The 26,448-nt window shown below is 35.5% G+C and overlaps 1 protein-coding gene across 5 annotated transcripts in view; it reads right to left on the bottom strand.

Moving 5' to 3' along the window:
* LOC145660603 (uncharacterized) overlaps window positions 1-26,448 on the bottom strand; it is a 269,662-nt gene that overhangs the window by 131,662 nt on the left and 111,552 nt on the right. Inside the window, exons 1-2 of one of the 5 annotated variants that reach the window (XM_081725882.1) lie at window positions 17,653-18,186; window positions 14,706-14,816 (exon numbers count right to left, since the gene is read on the bottom strand). The exons of 1 other annotated variant lie outside the window; for it this stretch is intronic. Coding sequence is in view for 2 of the 4 variants with exons in the window: in XM_081725873.1 (XP_081581999.1) it covers window positions 17,653-17,716 (64 nt within the window). In the remaining 2 variants the exon portion in view is untranslated. 3 more of the 5 variants (XM_081725873.1, XM_081725865.1, XM_081725892.1) reach the window with 3 other exon arrangements.

Here is a 26,448-nt window from a genome sequence, read left to right as displayed (position 1 = left end):
GCTCATTGGTGTCTAGTTTCGACAGCAGTGCTATTATACGGTTGGACTGGATTCTTCAGTTAGCATAATCTACACACTGTACTGTGTTCCAGTTATATCAGAATTTTACGCATTTATCATGAAACCAGTGCATTGGTAGTTCCTGAGTTTCACAAGATTCAAGTCGTATTGGTACAAACTAGAATTTTATAACTTTTTTTGCTAATGGAAAAACTTACCTAACTATTAATTCTTTAGGCTATAATAGTTTCATGCTTCTTTCTTATACATGTAAATACACTTTCATACATATTTTTATAAATACATTTACAAAGTACATAAATACAATATCTACAGAGGCATGTATAATTTTACGCAGTTTGGCTACTGGCATGTAATTTGAAGTACTCACCAACTATCTGTATAAAAATTGTTGCATATAGTAGGATGCATATAGTTTTGGAGCTATAGACCTTTAAAGTTAATTATTCCATGTTTTCGGCAGCATGTAGCTCCGAAAGGAAGCATTTGTGCCCCTAGGGTGATCTATACTTTTTGTCTTATCTTGGTGTCAGTAATCACCTCCCAAACGTTGTCGGTGTTGTTTTGAAACACCTTGTATATGATCCTTATTTATCTATTTCCTAGGTTTTTTGAGTCTAACCCTCTAAAATGGTTCCATATGATACCAAAGTGATTCATGAAATATAATAGCTCAATTGAATAATATAATATGGTTCCGTAAGCGACCTCAATATTTTTAATATGCTTGCAATAAATAAAAATGGAGCAGAGGTACCTTGTAAGTTTAAAATGGCTAGAGGGAGTTAGAGATGAACATGGAGTAATCTACTGCTATGTATTCTACCCGCCTCTAACGACAAGCTGAGGCCTATTGGCCTATTTAATGGACCGGTGCTGTTTACCACCCGGTTCATATGTCCTCAATCATTGGACAGTTCTAGTCCTTGTGCATGTGTTCTTTGTCCCTCGACCTTATGAGCTTATGTCCGTCAAGTTAGCCGGGACATTTTAAGATGACACATATTTAAAGACATTAATTGTTTGTGCTTCGTTTGTGCTGAAATGTGCTCTAGTTTTAATGTTTGTGCAATGAAATTTACGACGTTATTCACATTTCAAAAATCCCGGCCAATTGGACGTCAAGTTAGCCGGGACATATTTCTAAATTTTAAGTTGGCAAATATTTAAAAACATTAATCGTTTATACTTCTTTGTGCCGAAATGTGCTGTAGTTTTAATGTTTGTGCAATGAAACTAACGACGTTATTTACATTTCAAAAGTCTCCGCCAACTTGACGTCAAGTTGGCTGGGACACTTTCCGAAAACAATGTTTTCAATATGCCAATCGATTCTTCAACGTTTTTGCTCGAAAGTGCTTAAATTTTATTGTTTCTGCAGGGATATTAACGGTGTCCTTAAATACATAACAAGAAACAAAATGGTAACATTCATAACCTCAGGTACGTAAACTTGGCCCTCCGACTCAAGCACAAACATTCAAAGTAGTGTAATTGGTTTCTGTCAAAACCCCATCGTTTGTGCTTTGAAAAATGAAAAAACGAAATATTTAAGTTTTACGTCCCACGATTATGTCAGGTACGTTAAAGGAGACGATGATGATGAGAAATAAATGAAATGATGGAATGAACAAAGTGGGACGAAACGGGAGAACCCCGAGGAAACCCACGTACACGGTGTTTGTCCACCACAAAGTTCACTTGGCGCGAGCAGGGATAGAACCAGAGACCCCATGCACCAAAGGTGAATACTCTACAACTGAGCCACCGCGGACCCCGTTTGTGCTATATTAGTTCTACAGATATAAGGGAAAATATGGTAGGGGACCAAGTTCACGCAGGCAACCAGATTTCAAGCACAAACGATCAAAATATTGCCGTTCGTTAGTGCACGAAATCCCATCGTTTGTGCTTCAACAGTTCCTGAGTTATAATCCACAAACTGAAAACAGAGCTGGAAACCGGATACAAATTTTTGCTACTTCTTCTGAAATAAAATACTTCCATTTCTCCCATATTTCAAGCACAAACGATGAGATCAGTGCCATTGGTTAGTACATGGTTTGTACACATTTGTGCACGACACCTCATCGTTTGTGCTTTAATAACTTCGGAGATATGAGCGAAAAACTGGTAGTGGGCCAGCGTGAACTTGGCGCAATGAATTTAAGTATAAAAGATGAAAATAGTGTCATTCGTTAGTACATTGTTTGCGCTTGTTCGTGCATGGAACTCCATCGTTTGTGCTCCAATTGTTTCTGAGTTACTAGCCAAAACCTGAAAACAGAGTTGGAAACTGGATACAAGTTTTAGCTAATTCTTTGGACCGCAGTATTAAGGCAGTTAAATAATCAGCAAAGTATCATTGAAATCCAATCCCAGTTACGAAAGTTAATATGTTCACAAAGTTGCGTTATATAGGATAGACTAGTCTTTGGCTAGCTGGGAATTCCGTCCCCAGACTCCCGCGTTTACTCGGCCTACGCCCTCGAACCTCTACAATCCTACCACATTTCAAGTTTCTTTTCGTATTTCAACTATCTAAACGATAAGATTTTGTGTCACAAGAAAACACCCATTTAAATAACATGGGAATTACTTCATCCCACCTTAAAAACTAAAAACAATGGTGAAACTTTTGGCAATTTTCCTGTTGATTAGCCCCGGAAGTCTATAATCATGTCAAATTTCACCATTCTAATCCTGCTGAAAGTGCCTAAATAAACTTTTTGGAGTGTAGAAGATACCCCATATAAATAACATTGGAAAGATTTTTCAGTTCCCCATAAAACCTCTCTACGGTTGAACTTTTTCATTTTTGGTGATTTACTTAAGTAACGCTAACGTAAATGTACAAGCATATCGAATTTTAAGTTTTTATTCCAATTCCAAATACCTAAAATATGAGATTATAAGTTCAAAAAAGGGCTCATTTAAATAACATAGAGAATTCCTTCATTCCCCTCTTAGACCCCCTAAAAATTAAAAATATTAACTTTTGGCAATTTTCCTGTGGCTTAGTACTTGAAAGCTACAATCATGCTAAATTTCAACTTTCCACGTAAACCGGAAGTATCCCTTTATTTTATGCCAGTTCATGTAGTTTTGTATATAGTTAGGTAGGTTAGATATAAGGCAACCTTGTGGCATTTGCAGCATGCCCTCCTGAGAAATTCGCCCCAAAAATGGCATCAAAATCACAAATTTCAACTTTCGGATCCTCATAAATCTACGGTGCCAGTATTATCATAGCCGTGGATATTTCTGCAGACTCTTTACATGCAATAGTACTCAAGTACAAAACTTATGAGACCCCACTTTATGCCATTTTAAAGTAGCCCTTTTAAAGGTGTAATTTTCTGTAGTTTTACTGGTGATTTCATGTATTGGTTTGCAATCCTGCATATTTATTTAGAGGTAAAAGTTTATATTCTTCGTGTACTTCAGTCTCTCCTGTAAACATTTGTTTTTGTTTGGTGTTCGTCTGATTCGTATGTCCAGAGCAAGTGTAATTTTTTTAAACGCTTGCAAATGCAAAAATTAGCACTCCACCGACAATAAAGATGGTTGGCGGCCCGTCATGAGGGGCCCAATGGGCCCGGCCCTCCCATCGTTTTTGTATTAACGTAGAAAAATGTATGTATCTTAAGTTATCCTGCTAGTATTGTTGCTATAATTTCCCTCTGAACCAAAAACGGTAGTTCTGACTCCTTCAAATCAGTTTTTCCATCATGTACTATTTAGGCTTATGGGCACGCTATTCGCGCGGTCAGTACAAAATAAAGGGGAAAAAGGGCCTAGCCCATTTCAGTGTGGACTTATTATCGTCATGCATTGACTCCCGTTGCGGCGAACAACATGAAAACCCAGCTTGAATGTAGGTGGCATAGGCCAAAAATCGTTAGCCGGGCCAACTTGGCCCTCATCACACGATTCCACCCGACCCCTTCCGAACGAAAAGGTTTGAAGCTTGTCTGTTACCAAAATTCGCTGTATCTGTAGGGTTGTTGATCCCATATATTCACTTATTTTTTTCCTTGACTTTGCTCTCTCTCTTACTTCTGCTGAAGGGATGGAAAATCAACGACGTGCCCATCCCTCAGTTTAGGTTGCATCTTCTTAGTGTCATTTGTGCTATTCCCTATCCCTCTGTGTTTTCCTGTGGAAAAAAAAACCGAATAAATATTGTGAAGATGAAGATGAATAAAGTAAGCGTGTTGTTAGAAAGTATTACGCACGTTATCAATGGTGAATACTCAGAACTTTCCTACTTTTAAACATCTCTTCCCGGAAAATGACTTAACAGTTGTATCCCGTTTCTATCCTATGCTGAACAAAGAAAAGCTCAAATTCGAACTATCCGCCACATACAGCAATGATATTCTTCGCACAATTAATAACACCAGTGATTTATTACTATTTCTGCGTGACAATGACTTAACAGATACATTTTCTGAGGTGTCAAAACTGGTGGACACAGTGTTGGCAACGCCTGTAGCTACAACAAAATCAGAACGTTCTTTCAGTACATTAAAAAGGATGAAGACTTGTCTAAGGAATTCGATGACCCAAGACAGACTCAATGCACTAACTATGTTATCTACACAAAGACTATATTACCACAATAAAGGAATTCAACACAAAAGTGATCGAGAAATTTTCCAACCTTAAGTACAAAATAAGAGCAGAGCATAGGCGTGCGCATTTGGGGGCAAGTGGGGGCGCTCGACCCACCTATTGTTTTGGCATTGTTTTTTTTCCTGAATTTCAACAAAATCGTAAATGTCGCTCCTGGGTGCGCCACCTTCCCAGATACTTCAACATCCTCCGGGCAAATGAAAAAATAAATTAAATTATAAAGAAAGGTTGGATATCTTCAGGAGTACCGCTATTGATTTTCACCCTCTAATCCAAGGGTCTGCGCACGCCTGTGAAGCAGAGTATATGTACAGATAATTAGATAAGTACCATTTATTACAGAAAATATTTTATGTTATGTTGTTGCCGTGTGATTATACTTAATGTTTTTGTATGATAAGTTTTTCTGACTGGAATTTCGATCTTTTTAAGCAACTCACTTAATAATCAAATAATAACAATAATAATATCGTAGAAGTAGTAATAGTAGTAATAACCATAAAGTATTTGTTTTGAGGCTTGGCCCACCCTACGTTTTATTCCACAAGCCGCCACTGATGGCCGCCATTTAGGAACACTTGCACATACGAAAACGTGAATGATGTTATTTACCTTCCCATACACACGGTTCGTCACACTCAAATTTTTATAATTTTCGGAGATGGTCGAGCAACCATTTTCACTATTCTTGGACTACTTCAGATGGATTGACCCTAGAAATTTTGTACGCTTTGCTTATTTGGAGAAAAATGCTGCAATCTCACTAACATAACAAAACAGACACGCTATTCAGAAATACTTGAAGCACTTTGGGACTGTGCTTGAGTCAGATTGATCGACTACACACTGACACCACTAATCCGCAGTGATCTCTTACATGTTATTGTATTCTTTATAGTACAGAGGTACGTACCCAGATTTTTCTTGCGAGGTTTCTAAAGTTGGAAGGCTCCATATACTGTATATGGAGCGTACCTCTGTACTATACTCTCTCTCTCTTTCCACAGATATATATCCCCGTTTTATACAACTTTCCCATATATATATATATATATATATATATGGGAAAGTTGTATAAAACGGGGGCATGCTTTTTGTGCATGATTGGCGCTGCTTACAGCGGCAAGGCTATGCATTATTGTTCATGACAACAATTACACCATTTTGGGCAGGAATATAAACATCACTGTACAGTTTGGGTGGATAGTTTTTTGCGAAATAGTTTTCGATGTGTCGCCTTTCTACTATTTGACTTACTCCATGATTATATGTAGAAATAAATTTGGTAAATACACTAATGTATTCATTTGATTTAAGCTATTGTTTTATTGTTTACATGTTTCACTTATTGGGTTATCTAACCTATGAACATAGGAAACATTCCATGTATGTCACATTCTGCCAAAATGGTAACATAGAAGGTAGTACAAATTGGGGGCGTCCCCATTTTAGATGACATGTAACATCATTGTAATTTACTTGTTGTTCGCGTATTACAGTCCGCTTAAGGCTGCGTATTACAGTCCAGCACATTCTAACACTAAAAGAAAGACTTTTTGGCCTGACACTAATCGATTTACGTTCTCTTGCGTTCGAGTTAACTGAAGCGAAACGTATTTCCTACTCGTTTAACAGAGACAAGAAGATTGTTGGAAAATATTGGCTGTATAGTTTTCTCTCTAGGCATTCTAACCTTTCTTCGCGTTATCCTGAGAAGACATCAATGGCTAGGTCAAACGGATTTAATCGCGAGACTGTCAAAAAGTTTTTGATCTATTGGGGTCTTTTTAAGAACAATATCATTTGTTTCCGAATGATATTTATAATGTTAACGAGACAGGCATCATGATGGTATCCAATAAGCCGTCTAAAGTGCTTGCGCTCTTTGTGGAAAAAAACAAGTAGGGGTTTTGACATAATCGGAAACGGGGGTTTTAGTGACAACAAAAATATGTATAAACGTGACTGGTAATTTTGTGCCCGCCATGTTTGTTTTACCCAGGAAAAGGGAAAGTCCTATGTTGATGATGATGCACCTCGTGGTTTATTTGTTGTGTATCACAAGAGTGGCTGGATAAATAAGGAAAGTTTTTGGTTTGGTTTAATACGTAAATATTTAGAGTTCATAAATCCTACTTCTGAGAAACCTGTACTATTTCTATTAGACGTTCACAATTAATATGTCAAGAGCTTATAACTGATCAAATCTACCAAAGAAAAGGAATATAATTTTGCTCTGCTTTCCACTACACATCTCACAGATTATAATCTCTGGATGTCAGTTTCATGACACCTCTAAGTCAGGCGCAAAATTTCCGGTGACCAGGCCACCACTGGCAACTAGAAATTTAGAGCTGGCAGTGTTCAGTAGGAATGGTTTCTGCCTAAACTCACAGGGCTGTGCAGATTCTTTCGCACGAAAATAATTATCAATGAGTGAGAGAAAACACGAAATGTGAAATCTTCACAACGTTGTAATTCGATCCTCCTTTCCCACCTTCAGTCGAAGTGGTTTTTCTCCAATGGTTGCTTTCTTTATTGACTTTGAATCAGACCCAGAAAAAAGATTTACACTGAAAACGTTATTACGAAATTCTCAAATTTGCTTCCAACTGTCACATTTTGTGGAGTTTTACCTGTGAGTACTGTTTCTTGCAAGAGAGGGTTCAGCACTCTCTACAGAGTTAAGACTACCTACAGGAATTCACTGAAGACTGACACACTGGATGGTTTGCTGAGAATTTCCATCAATGGCCCTTCACTTAAAGACTTTGATCCGAAAACTGCAATCGACAACTGGTACTTCAGTGCAGAGAAATGTTATACAAACGTGAAGTCTTAATGCAAGATATTTCTTAACAAGTATATAAATTGTCCAATTCAAAATTGGTTATCCTGAATCTAATTGTCTGGCTTTAAATTTTTATGCCCTGATATAATCTCTTTGTCAAACCAAAGCCGTGGAGGAAACCTCTCATCATTTGTTCGTGAGAGATACGGCGACCACCATTTCTGGATTGGAGAGTGCGTCTGGTTTTGAAACTTTGCTCCCTGCTCTAAGTAACTTCTTGAGAAGTAAGAAAATGGTTGATAAACCATCCTGGCCGGAAAGTAACCATTTAGAAAGTCGGGAAAACTCTTCAATGCAGCTTTTGTAAACTAGCTTCAGTGCAAACGGCAGTAAATGGCTTTAGGAAAACTGGAATATAGTCCTTAAGTTTTTCAAGTGTTCGCATTTCATCAAAATTGCTCATACCCCCACCTAAAGAGCTGATCAGGGTTAAGAAACATAAAAATAATAAAATAAGGGGTAAGGCGGTAGTTCTCACTTCCTCACCATACAAAGTTAAATTAGAAGCAGAAGAAAAACAAGGAAGAAGAGAAAAACCTACAGAAAGGTTGGTAAATAACGAAAAGTTGCTACTAGTAAAGAACGAAAAGGAGCAAACGTATTGGAATGAAATGTGAGATCTTGTCTGATAAGGAATATACTCTTAAAGAGATCCGAAGTAAAAAAAAAAAAAAAAAAAAAAAAAAGCATTTAACTCAAGACGGAAACAATACTATCTTCAACGTCGGAAGAGGAAGATAATTCTCATGTGGCTTATGTTTTTTTGAAACGGACTCTATAGTCATTCGAAAGCAATAGAAGGATGCATTAGGTGTTCTGGCTGCAATGGGTGGGCACACGATGCCTGCTCTAACGTGGACGAAGAGGATGTTATATTTGTTTGTGACTTTTGTAGCACGTAAAATTTAAAATGTTGCTTACCAGACAAAAGTATTTTATTTCTAATTAGTTTTATTTAGTACAAAATCTCATTTTTATTTATTTTCCATTAATTATAAACGAGATATTTGTAAACTAGATATAAGGTATAAACAAGTTGTAAACATGACATAAAAAGTTTTAAGCAAGATATTTGTAACTTTTGAAAGTATTTAGTAAGTTTTTAAAGGCAACCCCATTTTACCCGACTAGTAGTATAAAGCGGGGACTTTTGCCCTTTTTTTAGTTTTCCTTATTATTATTATTATTATTTTTTTTTTTTTGTTAAAATAAACGTTCTTGTGATACAAAAAGGCCTCTTTCTTAGTAACTAACATTCCACTGAATGTTTTGATTTACATCTAGCAATTTTATCATTGATAGTTTTGGTTTTATGTACTAAAATATATAAGGGTCCCCATTTTGTACAACTTTCTCCTATATATATGAGAGTGAGGGAAAAGACAATATAGACAAACAAGACAGGGATAGCCCGTTCATCGAATAGAATGCTTGGTCACAGACTTGTCCTCATGGAGAAAGTATGCTTCCGAGCTCCGTTCTCGAGGCTTGAGAAGGAATGATGAAACTGATTACGAATTTCATGACCTGCAAATGGTCATACCTGTAACCCAATATCACCCGAATTGACCTGAAGACCACAAAACATCATCATTCACATGGAAAATTTTGATGACATTGTTAATATAGGTCAGGTTCTTCCTGGTCTAGTAGGAAGAACCTACTGCGCCTTTGGTACATTTAGTCTCTGGTTTGATTATCGTTAGATCATTAAAGTTTTTCTTGAACTAGTATTTTCTTTAACTAGCCTAAAGTTATGGGACGTTAAACTAATTTTTCATTAACGTTAATTTCATTTTTAAATATAATTCGAGAGTGTTCTCCTTCTCACTAAATCTATAGTTACCTTTTTCTCTTGATGTGTGGGTTTGTGTGTCAAAACTTTGTACTGAAAGTTAACTACGCGTTCTATAAGAGTATAAACGCTTGAGAATTACGGAAAAGATAAGTTATATGATTTTCTTATATGAGATCGTCAAAATTTAATCAAGCAAACCCATAAAACTTGTGTAGAATATAAGAAATACATCTGAGGCCAACATTGTTTTGTTAAATCTTTTGTCGTAGTGAATCCAAAAGCACTGCATTACTTTTGTTATAAGAAGACGAATAAACGTAAAATTATATTTGAAGTAGTGAACTTGATAGATTAAGAAATGTTAAACCGTTAATCAAACAAGTGAATATTTGAGCTAGAATAGTAGGCTTCATGAATCCTATAAAATGATGTAGAGCTAACATTTCGGTTTCTTCCGGGCCATTGGATCTGTCCGAATAGCTACATGTGTTTCGTGTAGCGGATATATCTGAATGAGACCGGGTCTGAAATGCAATCCCCAACTGGGTGATGTGAATAAAAGTCATGTTGACCAAAATGATGCAAGTTGTAGCGAAAGCAAATAATTTACAACGAAATAATACTGTACGATGTTATTGTAGCAGTAGCAAAGAAACTTTTACAAGATTAGCAATTTAAAAATGATATTGTATACATTCAGTTCAATTTTCCTTTTTATCAGAAGTATTTTTCAATTTAGGTGCTAATGGTAAATTAATACATGAAAAAACTTCAGTATTGAAACGGTTTTGAGGAAAATATTCAACTAAATATGGGGAAGTTGAGAAAAGTAGGATATGGGGAAAAGTGTTACAGACTATGCATGCAAAACGTCTCGTGACAGTATTTTGTAAGTTATTGATAGAGGCTAATAATAGGTGGACAGGAAAGAGGATCTCTTGAGAAATGAATGTGAACAATGTTTCAGCGTTCAAGCTTAAGTTGCTACTAATATGACATTACACGTATATTCAACATAAGATAAATTTTACAGACAAAATTCACAGCTTGACTTGATAAAATGCTAGACATGTAGGCTATTGCTCACCAAACATAACAACTCATTTTTAAAATCAACCAATAATTTTTAAAATCAATAAATAACTTACGCATACAAGACAACACCAACTATTATTCTATATCTATATTGTGCAAATAAAAGAGACGTTGTCCTTCATAACAGAAACAGGATGAACCTTTTGATATGATTTTTTAAAACAGTTAACTCCTGCCTTGAACTAGGTTGTTATCACGCCATTTTAATAAAATAGGTATCCTAATGGAGAAGAGGGAGTTCATCTTAGAGAGGTAAAACTTGGTATATAAAATCATCATTAAAAACGAATGGGCATCTATCCAAGTGCTTTTAGAAATTTCGGTATTAAGTGGGAAAGAAAGCAATTTCTATAACTTTTGCTCAAAATTTAAGAATGATGACATCCATAAATATGGTATATGTTATCACAGCAAAATGGGTGAACCGCTTGAAATGATTTTTTAACATACTGTATTTAGCACTTGGCTCCAGTCGGATTTTTATTGTTACATTCGTTAACATGTATATCATAAGAGGGAAGAGGTATTCAAAGGGTGTGCCGAAACTAGAGTATTCCTTGAGCCCGTCATGTTAGAGAGGTGAAATTGATATATAAACACCTTATTTTATATTTCGTGAACATATGCTCCATCGTCTTCAAAAAATTCGCTTTTAAGGGCAAAAGGGAGCAAGTTCCAAATATTTGGTCAACATATAAAACTGACATCGTGGTTGTTTGTTTGATGATCACGGGAAAACGAATTAGCCGTTTGATTTGAATTTTTGAACACATTTAGTACTTATAAGAAAATGTTTACTTGGTCCTCGCTAGGAATTTTGACAAAACTTGGACACAATTTAGAGGCTAATCAACTATAAAATTAGCCCAAATATAAAATATAACTTTTTTCCTGAATATAAAATTTCAGGTTGAAGTAAATATAAAGAAACAAATAATGAGGGTTTGAAGTTTATCATTGGAGTTATTGAGAAACGGAATTAGATGCACGCCAACGAAATAAAACGTAATTACTTACAGGGTATGATGACGTGAGCATCTGATTATCCGAACCGCTCAGGTATTTCTTACGCGTATCTAAGTTGTTTAACTATGCATAAATTAGTGCTGACCGAGCATCAATACATATATTGAATTCCAATGCTAAACTTCACCTCAACCCGCACAACTTCCTCCTGTGTGCAATTCCACCTGAAATTTGGTATTTAAGTGTAGTTGACCTCTAAATAGTGTATTAGTTTACCAGCAAGCGCCAACTGACCATTTCCTAGTTAGCTCGGGTCGCACTTTTATCATATTATTTTCATTACAATGCATGTCCTAAGCGCGAAAAGGAGCATTTAATAGGCTATGTGCGCCAAAAAATAGAGTATCTCACGAACTTCTCATCACAGAAGAAAATGATGTGAAATCTTGAAATTTTACGTCCTTCAGTTATGCCGGCTACGCTAAAGGAGACAGTGATGGTGAGAAATGAAGGAAATGATGGAATGATGAAAGTGGGAGGAAACGGGAGAACCCCGAGGAAAATCATTAGCATGATGCTGTTCACCATAAAGTCCACTTGAGTACGGCTGAGTCTCTTGAATCGGACTGCATCGGTCATCGCTATTTCAATGATTTGCTGACCCTTTATGGACTTTGTGTCCTCTAGCAAAAATGGGACATTCCAGGATAACATTGCACCAAAACACCAGGTCGCAATGGTTAGCGACTGATATAAGGAACATCTGGCCACTTTCAACACATGATTTCGTCCTCTAGATCCGGACATGAGCTGTATCGACCACATGAGGGACATCACGAACGGCCAGAAACCTCTGCCAGTGATGTAATGCTAATTTTTTAGGTGGGTATACGCTCGATCCGTTGTTAGAAACACACACACACATACACACACACACACACACACACACACATATATATATATATATATATGCGGGGTATTTCATAATTCCTATTAGAGGGCATAATGGTTAGAAGTAGGCACGAAAACACGCAAAAAAGTTTATTACACCGAAGTAGAAAGCGGCGTCCTTTCCCAGTTATGCGCGCTGGAAAGCACAAACATTTGAGCTCAGATCATTAATAGGGCAGACTAATAGTTAGTGTTAGAAAAGACAATATGGTGAATTTCAGACTCTGAAAGGACGCAGTTTTCAACTTCAGTGTAATAATTTTTCTCGTTCGATTTCGTGTCTACTGGAGGTTTCTATCTTTGAAACACTCTTTTTACCAATCCATTTTAAATAAACTTTTCTTTTGCAGAAAGTAATTGAGAACACAATTCTCAAATGAAGGAAACAAGCATTATACTTTATGCTTTATTTTGGAACATTATGCTTTATTATGCTCTTAAAGATGTCACACGTGCATACACATAAGTAGCTGTCACAACTAGAAAAAAAGTATCAACCAAGAGTGAAATATTCTGTTATGCTTTTTAAAGTTTTATGGTTGCCCTACCAGTATTTCTTCATTTAATACTAATGAAAATAGGTCCGTATAGTTATAAGATACTTATATCTTCGAAGTTATGGAATATCTTTGCTTATAGGCAACTCACACTGGGTCTCTGCGCGTATCGGATGCATAACAAACTGGATTTGTGTATGAAGTAACAAGAAGAAAAATCTTGATGGAGAGCTGGGTTTGGAGAATCGTTACCGAATCACTTAGCTTATCAACCAGAGACTAAGAAAAAATTACCTTCAGCATTATAGATTAATTTAAGACCTTATTTGGCTCTCTGCATTAAGTAGGTGAAGCTGTAGAAATGGTTGTACTTCTAATTGGAGGCCAATTTATGGCTGAATTAAGACCTGGTGCAAGCTGGTGCCAATTTAGAGTTGGATAGTATTTTTATTCCCATCTAAAACTTTAGTCCAATAATTTCTTTCGATTTGAGATTTAGATTTCCCGTCAGCAGCAATTCTAAAAGGGAAAAAATTCACAAACGACAATCTTACCAAACAAAGTAGATCAACTGGTAGAGTTTTGGCTTCGCATTCGGGAGATAGTTCGGTTTGATTTCCGCTGCCGACTGTTGCGTAATGAAATACAATATATAAAATAATTCCATGTATCATCCAATTCCCAGTTCTAGCTGTTTTACCCACTAGGAATGTAAATAGCATTAAATTCCTTTACTGCAAAATAATTCCCGAAAAATAAAACAACCAGTACTGACAATTAACGTCCACACATCGAGTGAGCGCGATAGTTACCATAGAAGGGTAGAATTGTTTATCATCTGTTCCAAATCACTGCAAAATCGCAATTTCAAATAACAACCTACAAACTTTATTTTGTGTAATTCAGTAACAAATAACATGTACGAAATATAATAACGAAAGTCCTCCTTTGAAGTAAATTAATTCTCTTAAATATAACATCCACAGTGTAAAGTAACACTCATTACTTTTTTCTTTCAAGGATTTGTTTAACGCTCGAATATTTAGATATAAAATCCCCACTTTAAACGCAATAAAGTAATTATATCGAAAAGTTAAATAGGAATTCTCCACCCAATCTTAACGACCAAGGTTAGCTACTGTAATTTAAATTTATAGCTAAAAACAAACATCAAAAGGTTTCTCGCAGATAGTACAACCAAGTCATTTACTGGTTACGTAAGATGACCAATTCAAACTTTCTTTCCTTTATTTCTTTTTTTCTTTTCTAATAGGAGACAATAAGGAAAGTGAAATGGAAGGAACTTAATTCTAATTTAACAAATTACCATACATACCAGAAACTATTTCATTCATTTTCTTTCCCTTCTTATTTTCCTTTTTTTCTTTAGTCTCCAGAAATGTTTTCTTCCTGAGCAATTTAGTGGTTCAGAATTCTGATTCAGTCTCCTTACAGCCATAATCCAATGGTTTCCTGTCTTCGTAATTTAAATATCACCTCCTCCATTTCACAATTCCCATTATCATGTTTCGAACTCTACTCCTTCAGTACCTAGGTGAAAATACGCCGTCTGCTGGCTGAGCAGCAAGCAGCTGAATGCAGCGACAACTAGCGACACACAGCGGAAGCTCGCGCACTTCCACCACAGGTATTGCCAAGGTCAACGCGTTACGAGTGTCTCACGAACCTATTGCTATTTTAAAACGGAGATTTTATTAAGAAACAGTTTACATATTTTTATTTTTCGACTAAATGCAACACCATAATTTCCCCCTTGCCGAAGAGGGCAAACAATATTATTATACTAACCAAGTGGAGAAAAATAAAAATAATTTGTACATTACCGAATTTCCTCAACTATTAATTTATGGTTAATCCTCTTACAAACCTTTGATTATCCACTCCAATACATATTATCGACAACCACGCGACGAACACGAATGATGATGAAGGGCTGTACCACTACAACTCCTAGCCCTTAACAATAATAAAGATTTTCCTGGAGGAAAAAACAAAACAAAACAAACACAACAAGGATTCCAACAAGATATATAACAATAAACAAAATTACAAATCCGAATCAAGTTAAGTAAATTTTTTGAAGGTACCTTAACTATTATTACCCTGAGTATTGGGAGGAACATTAAAGATTTTACAAAAGGATACGTTGCGGTTCAACCTAATATTTGGATTTTCTACACTTCTCAACCACACAGTGTTCTGTGTAGGTTTACTCAAAACTTCAAAGGACCATCCCAAGGAGGAGCAATTTTTGGGTTAAAGTGTTTTTCCACTGACAATTTCAACATTCTTTTAACTAATACAAGATCTCCAGCATGTATATTAACAGGAATATGTTTCTGAGAGTAAATTTTTTCACTACGTTTCCAGGAATTCTGAATATTATTACAGATAATCGCAAATTTCTCATCTTTATTTTGGTCATCATCCAAAATTTCTAGATCTAATAACCATTTAATATCAAGAGGATGATAAAATTTTCTCCCCATATAAATCTCACTAGGTGAATATTGCTAATACTGGCATTCATGCTAATGTTGATAGTGAACGCGATTTTAGTTAACAATTGGGCCCATTTTCTTTAACTTATCAACGTATGCACGAATTAAATTCTTCACCGACCTTATGGTTCTTTCCGCCTTATTCGGCGACGGGTTATAAGGAGACAATCTAACATCCCAAATCCTATAAGAGTACAGAAATTGAGAAAAGCACTCTGATACGAAGTATGAAGTTCCATCGTGTAAAACAGAACCTGGAAATCCGTATCTCAGACAAAGATCTAATAATTTATTACAAATAGTCTTAGAATTTATTTGTCTCAAAGGTTCTAAAAACCCAAATCTACTGAAAGAATATGTTATAATCAAAATAAACTAATATCCTGAACTGTTGGGAAGACGCCCAGCTACGTCAATGTGCCAAATATAATTTGGATGTTTAACATTTCTAGTATAATAGTTTTCCATATGTTTCTTAGTTTTATCTTTACATTTGTGACAGACCTCACAAATATTCACTTAGTTCTTTATATCTGAATACATTGTTGACCAGGTAAAGCGAGAAGCAACGTTTTGCATCGTTTTCTTAATTCCCATACGACGTCCCGGTACTAAAGAATTATGAGCATACTCCAGAATGCTGTTAACTAAAGAAGATGGTACGACAGCTCTAAAACCTTGACCAGATTTACCTTTTGTTTGTTTTAACAAGATGTTATTTTGTAACTTGTAACCTCTTACCTCCTGTTTGCTCTCAAGTTTGGCTATAAACTCTTACAACTTGTTTCCTTTGGTGTTCTTTCAAGGAAATACTGAAATCAGGGTACTTCCAAAAGTTTTCAAAAGACGCATTTACACTTTTATCATGATCCTTGACAACTTCAACAGTATCAGCGTCTTTTGTATAAAATTCTAAATGATTGCCAACACGGCTAAGAAAGTCAGCTATACAATTTACCTTAGTGCGGATATGGACTATTATAAACCTAAAACGAGCAAGTTTCTCGAGAAGAGTTCCATACCGTCGTTGTCTTTTATGATTTGAAAGAAGCCAAGAGAGGCTTTTACTATCGCTGTATACAACAAATGGATTGAATAAATAATATTCAAATCGTTCTAAGCAAAGAGTAAGGGCTTTAATTTCCAACTCATAGACATTTTTACTCCAATCTGTAGGGGGAATTGCTTTTGAGAACATAGCAACAGGTCTCAATTACCATGTTCATCATATTGACACAAAACTCCTGAATAATGACGCAAACTACTATCCGAATGGACAATAAAGTTTGAGTTCATATCAGGAACTTTCAAAATTACATGAGTACAAAATTCATCCTTCAATCTTTGAAGTGCAATATCATGATCTTTTTTCCACTTAAATATTCGTTTAGGAGATCGTAATTCCTGTAGTGGAGCTATCAATTCCGAATAATTTCTTACAAATTTAGAGTAAAATGAAAAAATGAGCATGTTTTATTCACTCCTTTACGATTTTTAGGCTTTGGAATATCCTGAATTGCCTTAATTCTGTCAGAGTCAATACACATAGTTCCCTTTTCAAAATGAAACCCTAAGTACTTTATAGATTGTTGAAATAAGAATGTTTTCTTAGGGGAAATGGTTATACCCCATTTTCTTAAACGGGAGAGAACATCCTCTAACAATTTCTTATGTTCTTCGACATTAGAGCTAAACAAGAGAATATCATCATAGAATACTTCCAAATTCTTTCCAATTAACCCATCAAGTACCTTATTCATTAAATTACTTAATACAAATGGACTATTTAAAAATCCCATCGGATAAACCATAATTGATAAATTTTATTTTTTGTGACTAAGGCAGTATAAGGACGACTGTCTTTAGTAAAGGTCAACTGGAAGAAAGAGGATCGTAAATCTAATTTACTAAATATAGAGTGATTAGAAATACTTGATATAACATTCTCCATGTTAGGAGATGGAAAGTTATTACAAATCACACGTTTGTTCATTTCTCCATAAGCTACGACTAAACGTTTACTATTATCTGAGCAGTAGGGGGAAGTAAACGGTGAAAAGTCTACCCTCTCTACTATATCATCTTTCTCAAGTTGTTCAATATATTGTTCTAATTCCTTTTGTTTAAAGGTAGGGAGATGATAAGGTTGTTGTCTAATTGGTGTATTATCTGTTACTTCTATTTTATATTTAATGTCCTTAACTCTATCAATTTTTTCAGTGATCACATCTTGATAATTATCCAAAATTTTATCAACATACTTCTGTAAACTAGAGTCTATCTGTAAAAGTTCAGGCGAAACCTTATAATTACCTTGTAAATTTTCCCCGGTTATTCTCTCTGGATGAAGAACAGAATGGTCATAACAAAACTCCATATCTGGGTCTGGCTCTTTTGGAAGAGCTCCATGTGACGTGGATGCAGCAGCTTCAGGTAATCTATGCTGTTGTTGAAAACTCACAGAAGTACTAGGAGAAGACGATGTTTCCAGCGAACCTAGGTTGCATGTTGGTTGCCTTCCACGACACTCTCCCCTAGAAGTAAAAAGGGAAGAGCGCAAAGTTTCTGCCGACGACTGGGAAGCATCTTGTATAGGTACGCTTAGTCTTCGATTTTGTACTCTATATGTTATTTGGTAAGTCTATAACAGCACTATACTTTGAAGGGAAAGCAGTTACCCAAAAGAATAGCCAAGTCTTCCGACTCGATGATATAAAATAGTTCGCAATATTGCTGACGTCCCATGCGGAAGTAAATACGAACTCTATGTTTTACGAGAATCTGAGTATTTCCAAGATCCGTAGTTTGTAAATTCACATTCTTACTTTTTAGACGACACATACTACTTAAACGTTCAAAATAGCGCTTACTGATAAAATTGTTACTACTACCAGTATCTATTACACAAGGTACAGCTTCGCCTTTTATATAAATTAACACCGAAATCAAATTCATTATCCTTTTATCAGGCGTATGAGATATACTTGATTCAGTAGATCCCCAAATTCATTTATTTTCACATTAAACAGTGGTTGAGTTTGAACACCCTGTACTCTATTGAAATTATCTAAATTTGAATTAGGAATTTTAAATTTTTGTGTATTATTTCCTAAAGATCCATTTTCTTTTGTAGCCTGAAAGTTCTCCCTCATTTGCATTCCATTAATTAAGTCTCCATAACCTAACTGATGAACACTAGGTTTGATTAATGTAACATTTTTGTTTCGGTACATGAACCACTGAGTTACGCATGCCACGTGCCTTCAACATATTAGGTGATTTTTGTGTTGTGACCTTATTTTGTTTGTCACCTAAAGTTAGTTTACGTAACTTATAATAATCCCTTTTATATCGGAACAAGGCATCATATCTAGCAGCTAAAGTTAACAAGTTTTCAAAAGTGGTAGGAAATCGGTGCTCAACTAAATATTCATGCGTTCGAGGGGTAACCATATTTACAAATAGTATGTTCATCAAAATTCATATCCAAAACCTTAATTATAGATAATTTAGAATCAATAAAGTCATAGTGTGTTTCCTCTTCACTCACAGTAGTGTAAAAATATAACTTCATATATTGAGTTCTAGCAATAGTAGATATGAAACGCAACATTATTCGCCTACAAACAGTCGTCCATGAGAGGGAACTTCCAATCAGAGATTGTACCATCTCCTGAATTTCCCCTTTTGTTCGAGAAAGACAAGCGATTAGCACCAAATCCAATGGGAAATCTCGTCCCCTGAGAAAACTATCTAAACGAAGCAAAAACTTGAAGGTCAAATCTGAATTCGCTTCATCAATTACTGGTAAATTATTAATTTCCTCCATTAAGACTTTATACATGCTATCCGACGCATGCCTAGAAAAATTGAATTGAAATTGACGGGTTAGTGGAGGTACCATTCCAGTCCTACCACCCCCTCATATTTGACGCTCCTCTTCCCATATTAGGAGAAGCACAGTCATAATTAGGAATTTGTCATCCGCTCAGCTCATTTTCAAATAAGGGATTTTCATATTGATACCCCAAAAACTCATCGCCACTTGAGCTAGATTGATCATTATCATTTACAAAACCAGCCCTCATATCATTAAACTGCGCCATATTACACTTTAATTCAAAACCATATAACGGGGAGAGAGGAATTACATATATACATATAAACACTACAAAATAAATTGGGAATTTTATATCTATTATGTTTCTGTAATATACTTCCATCAATTTTCCTCCCATTTTAGCATGCGACTTCCATAACAATTCGTTTTACGCATTTAGCATCCTGCCATAAACCAATGCAAGGGGTACTACCACCTATAATCTATCTCTATATACAAACAGTACCAATTGCAAGAAACAAAATGCCAAAAAAGCATTAAGTAGGAAATCCTTCCGCAGAGAAACTCTACTATACAAAAATTTTCAGAGAGATAAAGCCTATTCATGAAAACCCTTCAATTATTTTGGCACTCGTATTTTCACCTAGGTACCTTATTTAAATTATATATGTGTTGCGTAATGTAGTACACATATATAATTCCATGTATCATCCAATCCCCAGTTCTAGCTGTTTTACCCACTAGGAATGTAAATAGCATTAAATTCCTTTACTGCAAAATAATTCCCAAAAAATAAAACAACCAGTACCGACAATTAACGTCCACACATCGAGTGAGTGCGATAGTTACCATAGAAGGGTAGAATAGTTTATCATCTGTTCCAAATCACTGCAAAATCGCAATTTCAAATAACAACCTACAAACTTTATTTTGTGTAATTCAGTAACAAATAACATGTACGAAATATAATAACGAAAGTCCTCCTTTGAAGTAAATTAATTCTCTTAAATATAACATCCACAGTGTAAAGTAACACTCAATACTCTTTTCTTTCAAGGATTTGTTTAACGCTCGAATATTTAGATATAAAATCCCCACTTTAAACGCAATAAAGTAATTATATCGAAACGTTAAATAGGAATTCTCTACCCAATCTTAACGACCAAGGTTAGCTACTGTAATTTAAATTTATAGCTAAAAACAAACATCAAAAGGTTTCTCGCAGATAGTCCAACCAAGTCATTTACTGGTTACGTAAGATGACCAATTCAAACTTTCTTTCCTTTATTTCTTTTTTTTTCTTTTCTAATAGGAGACAATAAGGAAAGTGAAATGGAAGGAACTTAATTCTAATTTAACAAATTACCATACATACCAGAAACTATTTCATTCATTTTCTTTCCCTTCTTATTTTCCTTTTTTTCTTTAGTCTCCAAAACTGTTTTCTTCCTGAGCAATTTAGTGGTCTGAATTCTGATTCAGTCTCCTTACAGCGATAATCCAATGGTTTCCTGTCTTCGTAATTTAAATATCACCTCCTCCATTTCACAATTCCCATTATCATGTTTCGAACTCTACTCCTTCAGTACCTAGGTGAAAATACGCCGTCTGCTGGCTGAGCAGCAAGCAGCTGAATGCAGCGACAACCAGGGTTGATATGTTTAAAACAAAATGTTTAAAACAAGTGTTTAAAACATGTTTAAAACGAGGGCTGTTGTTTTATTCAGTTTGTTTTAAACGTTTTAAACAAATTGTTTTAAACGTGTTTTTTTTCGATGGTGGTTGAACATATTTAAAACTACTAAAATATCAGATTGAGTAAGTTAATTTAATTTTCTAACAAACAACCCATCCTCCGCAGGATTTGTGCATGGAGTAAATTACAAGCAGAGTTATATTCTTATTATAACAGCAATTACTGAACGAAATTCTGCACATCAATGTGTGTATAACTAAACAAACAGAAATTCAAAGGAAGTATTTCAACATTTCTTAATTTCCAAGAATAACGGAGGTTAAACACACTATACACTATTCTAAGATCCAAATTCACAAAGGGGGTGCGGTGGCTCAGTGGTACAGTGTTCACCTTCGGTGCTTGGGGTCCCTGGTTCGATCCCAGCTCGCGCCGTGTGGACTTTGTGGTGGACAGACACCGTGCTCGTGGGTTTTCTCGGGGTTCTCCCGTTTCCTCCCACTTTCTTCAATCCATCATTTTACTCATTTCTCATTATCACCGTCTCCTTTAACCTAAACGGCATAACCGTGGGACGTTAAACTTAAAGATTTCAGTTATTTTTTCCAAATTCACAAATTCAAAACTTGGATATTTTTTGATCACTATCATTTCCATAATAATGAAGAGTTCTCACATCATAAGCTAGAAGAAATGCTCTGACAAATACAATACAACTCATAGAAAAAAGCAGTGACTAGCCTACAAAGAGCAAAAGACATATTTTAACTAAACAGTTTTCAAGATACATCTCTATCTGCAACATGGGTAGCTAATAATGATTAGTGTCTACGGCATAATAACACAATTAACTCTAGACTCCCGCCAGGGATTTTAACAAAATGGTAGACTCTCACGTTCGGGGCTCTGATGACCACCCCTAATTATCACAGTCATGAGTTATACATCATTGGAAAGCTTATAGACCACAAATTCCAATGAGGCAAAATTCGTGAAATTCCTGCCGTATTCGTAGAAAAAAAAACAGACATAAAAATCATTAAAAATATGAAAATATTGACTTTGCGGGGCCCTGGCAACCTTGCAGCCACTCTACCATGTAGTGGCCTACTTCATTGCTTCACGTAACAATTTTTATGAATCTATCCCCCAAGAGGGGGAATGGCCCCCCCAAAAAACTGTTGAAAAAAACACGATATTTACCCTCCTCTCATATACATAAAATGCACACCAGCAAAGCTGCATCTTTCAGGAATAAATTGGTAACAAAACCATCTTCCAGCCTTAATTTGAGGTTTAAGACTGAGGCATTGAGGTTTAAAGCCCTGACACAGCAGTTGCGTCAATGGGCGTTTAAAGATTAAGAATGCAGACGACCAGTAGAACGTAACACAAAGAAACTAAACTACATATTTCGTGAACGGAGATCGGGAAAAAGCCAATTTCTTTCTCCAGAATTGAACATTTGGGCGGATCGAGATTAGGGAAGTTCCCGAAGTTTGATCTAGCGGTTGAATATAGATGGCAAGCAATATCTAAGAATGAAAAAATGTAATATATATGCATATTTAGATTGTTTTAAACAAAATAAACATTTTAAACGTGTTTTTTTGTATTTAAAACAAAGTACTTTGTTTTAAACGTTTAAAACGTTTTAAACAAAAAAAAACATGTTTTAAACATAAAAAAACGTTCTTTTTGATTTTTTAAAAAAAAACATGTTTTTTTTCAACCCTGGCGACAACTAGCGATACACAGCGGAAGCTCGCGCACTTCCACCACAGGTATTGTCAAGGTCAACCCGTTACGAGTATCCCACGAACATATTGCTATTTTAAAACGGATATTTTATTAACAACCATTTTACATATTTTTATTTTTCGACTAAACGCAACACGACCATCCTGAGGGGATTTTCCAGGCTCTACGAGGCAAATGCCGGGATAGTGCCTACTAAACAGTCTGGCCGATACCCTCCTAAATCCTGGAGCCGCGGTAGCTACGTGGTAGAGCGTTCACCTCTGGTTCATCAGGTCCTTGGTTGAATCCCAGCTCGCGTCAAGTGAACTTTATGCTGGACAAACTCCATGTATTAGGTTTTCTCGTGTTCTCCCGTTTCCTCCCACTTTCTTCATTCCACCATTTTCCTTCATTTCTCATCATCACCGTCTCCTTTACCCTAGCCAGCAGAACGTGGGACCTAAAGATTTCATTTTTCCTTCCCAAATCACTTCCATTGTTGTTGTTGTTAGATATTCAGCATAAAATGGCCTCTGAGCGGTATGTGGTGATTGTTATACAAATAAAATAAAATAAAACTAATACGCAGCGTAGAAAAAAGGAAAAATTGATAAAGACGAAAATATTCTCTTCCTAAAAGTCTTTCCTAAAAGAAATAAAGGTTGTAAAATAAAAAAAAATGGTTACTTTCCACTTTATAAATTCAGATTTTTTTTTATTATTATTATTTACTAAAACCGAGGAAGCAAATAAGAAAACCCGCAAGTCTAGCTCCTCTAAGTAGATTACAATTTCCGTGATCAGACATTTTCTCAGATATTGAAACGTATTTCATCACTGATTATTAAATTATTAAAGCTTGAGCACACTGTCAGAGAAAAGGACGCTGCCTGGACTTATAAGGTGATGCACTATTCCAGCATTCACTTAATCTGTCAAAGAAAATCTTGGAAAGACCAGGGAGGATGGATGGCTATCGATTATTTAAAAATAGAATTACTCGAACAGCTGTTTCCAGCGAAATTTAAACTTAGGGACGTTCACACAGATGTAAATTCCAATAATAATAATAATAATAATAATAATAATAATAATAATAATAATAATAATAATAATAATAATAATAATAATAATAATAATAATAAATCGGTCAAGAAGGTGTGAAATAGCCTTTGTAGATCAGCTGTCCTAAGAAAGTTTTTTCTTCATTCACACCAAACAACTGTCGGAATGGTACCTAACTTAAAGGCCCCAAGCAATCTCATTTTCATTGCCTTTAACGAAGGATGTTATCCTCTGATATCTTCGTTATCAAGCCGAAAATGCCATTACAGTCTTTATAATGTGAAATAAATAAACTTACGTTTTCTCTGAAGTAATAGCTGGCAAATTTAACATGTTCTTTGAATTTTTGTTGCTATTTCTCGATGTCTTTGCTATTATATTTTCGTCAACGGAATATACACAGCTATTGTCTCTTTTCCTTTCTAACCAATTTTCTAACACCTAAGACATTTTACAAAAGTAACTTAATTCATCAACCCACACTACTAAGCAAATATTTTCGAAGTGATGGCTGTACTAAAATGATCAAGGATTGCTGTGACATGCTCATACGCTTCAAGCTTTCCTGACTTTTCTTTCCTATCCTCTTCTATTAACAATTATTCTTCAAATATTTTTCCCTGAACAAAAATAAAACAACAAAGAAAAATGTTTATTTTTACCCCCTCCCTTTTTTACCCAATAAGTTGCGGAAAAACTACTACTAATACTACCTGCTGAGTATTTATCGAAACTAATCGCCGCTTTCTTTGATGTCAATTGCGGCTACATATGAACAGTAAGGTTCCCTGTTGTAGTTGATGGTATTGGGAACGATAGTGAATGCTTCAAACTAGATCGACGACAGGTCACGTCTTTTGTTATTTTTGTGGAGGTTAACGAATTCTTAGCGCAAGTATATTTATTTAATTTCCTCTTAACCCTTAAACTAAAGTAAAGAGCACATTTTTTCGGAACCTCCTTCCGCGATTAGAAAGGAACAGGTTCCATCCCATATTGCCTCGCTCAAGTTGTATCCAATTGAAAAACTTTGAATTTGGATCAAAAAGGGGCTGAAAAGTGTGGTCATTGCTGTTGATGAAAGGAATTGTATCAAGAGAGCACTGAATAAATGAGTATTATTTATATATAATCTCTGAATGGTAAGGGTGATACGTATAAAAGCTATTCGCAACTTGCAGTAGTGTTCATCATAGGAGTTTTATTTTCAGAAGTCTAATTTTAAAGAGTATCTTTTCGGAGACGTTCGACAATATAGTTGCACCAGCAACAATTGGCGACGAGCATTATAAAAAGAACCCACGAAATACACAATGGCAGAACACTAGTCAATTTCTTATTTTGAACCACTAGATGTAGATGAACCTGGTGTGGAAACATACATTGAGCGCTATGAACAATATTGTTGGGCTAATGATGTACCATCACAGAAAAAAGTATGCATTTTGTTATCATTGATTGGAAGCTCGGTGTATAAAATACTGAAAGAGTTGGCATCACCAAAAATAGTTGCAGAATTGAACCATGATACTATTAGAGAGCTTCTAGTCACATATTTCCAGCAAACATCAAATTTCATAGTGGAAAGATATAAATTCCATAATATGAAACAACAACCTGGTCAATTGTGTCAAGAGTACATACTCCAACTAAAAAGCAGGCCAACCGGTGTAAATTTGGACAATTCAGAGAGGATGCCCTGAGTGACCAGATAGTTTCCAGAATAGCAAGAGAGGCCGCTCGCAAGATGTTGTCTACCAAAGAATTAACCATGAGCACAGCTACAGATATTGCCAATCAAATTGAATTATTAAAAAAAGACGTCACAGTATTTTATAGAACTGATACGAGGTTAGGGTAACTAAAAACAACAGCCAAGCATCTTCCGGATTCAAGATCAGAACAACAGCACCCACGAACAAATCGTACGGTTCAATATAAAACCAATTTTGCCGGAAAGTCCACAAGGCAGAACTATGGATATGTAGCTTGTGGAAGACAACATGTAGCGTACCAATGTCTAGCGAGAGATGTACAATGTAGAAATTGTAATGAATATCACTACTTCGCCAGATGTTGTTCTAAAAGAGAGATGAATGTTAACGAAAGGAGCCTTAATCAGATGCCAGAGAAGGAATTTCTGAAGAAGGAAGATAAGCGCACATTTATTATAGAAGATTTTCAACAAGCGTGAGATGGTTTGAAAACTAATGAAGAAGAAGGAAAAGAACAAAACCTTATCTCAATGGATGATTTCATGTTGAATTCTTACTATGAGGTGAAGTCAGAACGCAGATTAAATATAGATGAAAGTAGACCGTTCCAGATAGCAAGCAGAGATCCAGGTGAAATATATGAGGATATATCATGGGAAGAACGTGGGAAGCAACATCGTATAATAACTGTAGAAAAAGATGAAAAGGACATAGAAAAATAAGACATACGTGCTAAGAGGACCTATGAGATGAGAAGAGGTAAATTTGAAGAAGATGAGTTGTTTATCAAGTTAGAGGAGGTAGTTGTACTAGAACAAATAAAATTCAATAAACGAGAAGAAACTAAGAAAAATATGACCTCAGAAGATAAATTGGAAAACAAACACAACAAAATGGTGAGAAGAGGATTGAACAAGAAACGAACCGAGTCAGTGGAGGAAGGAGACGAGAAAGAAACAGAAAAAAACAAAGAAGAAAAAGTAGATGATGGAAGAATGTTTTACAAATTTAAGTTACAAGCGGATAGACTGATAGCAATTGAGGAACAAAAA

This window comes from Thermobia domestica, chromosome 1 (genome assembly GCF_964235325.1).
Source record: "Thermobia domestica chromosome 1, izTheDome1.hap1.1, whole genome shotgun sequence".
NCBI classification, from domain to species: domain Eukaryota; kingdom Metazoa; phylum Arthropoda; class Insecta; order Zygentoma; family Lepismatidae; genus Thermobia; species Thermobia domestica.
The sequence above is the reverse complement of the archived record's forward strand: the minus strand, read 5'-3'. Positions and strand labels throughout refer to the sequence as shown.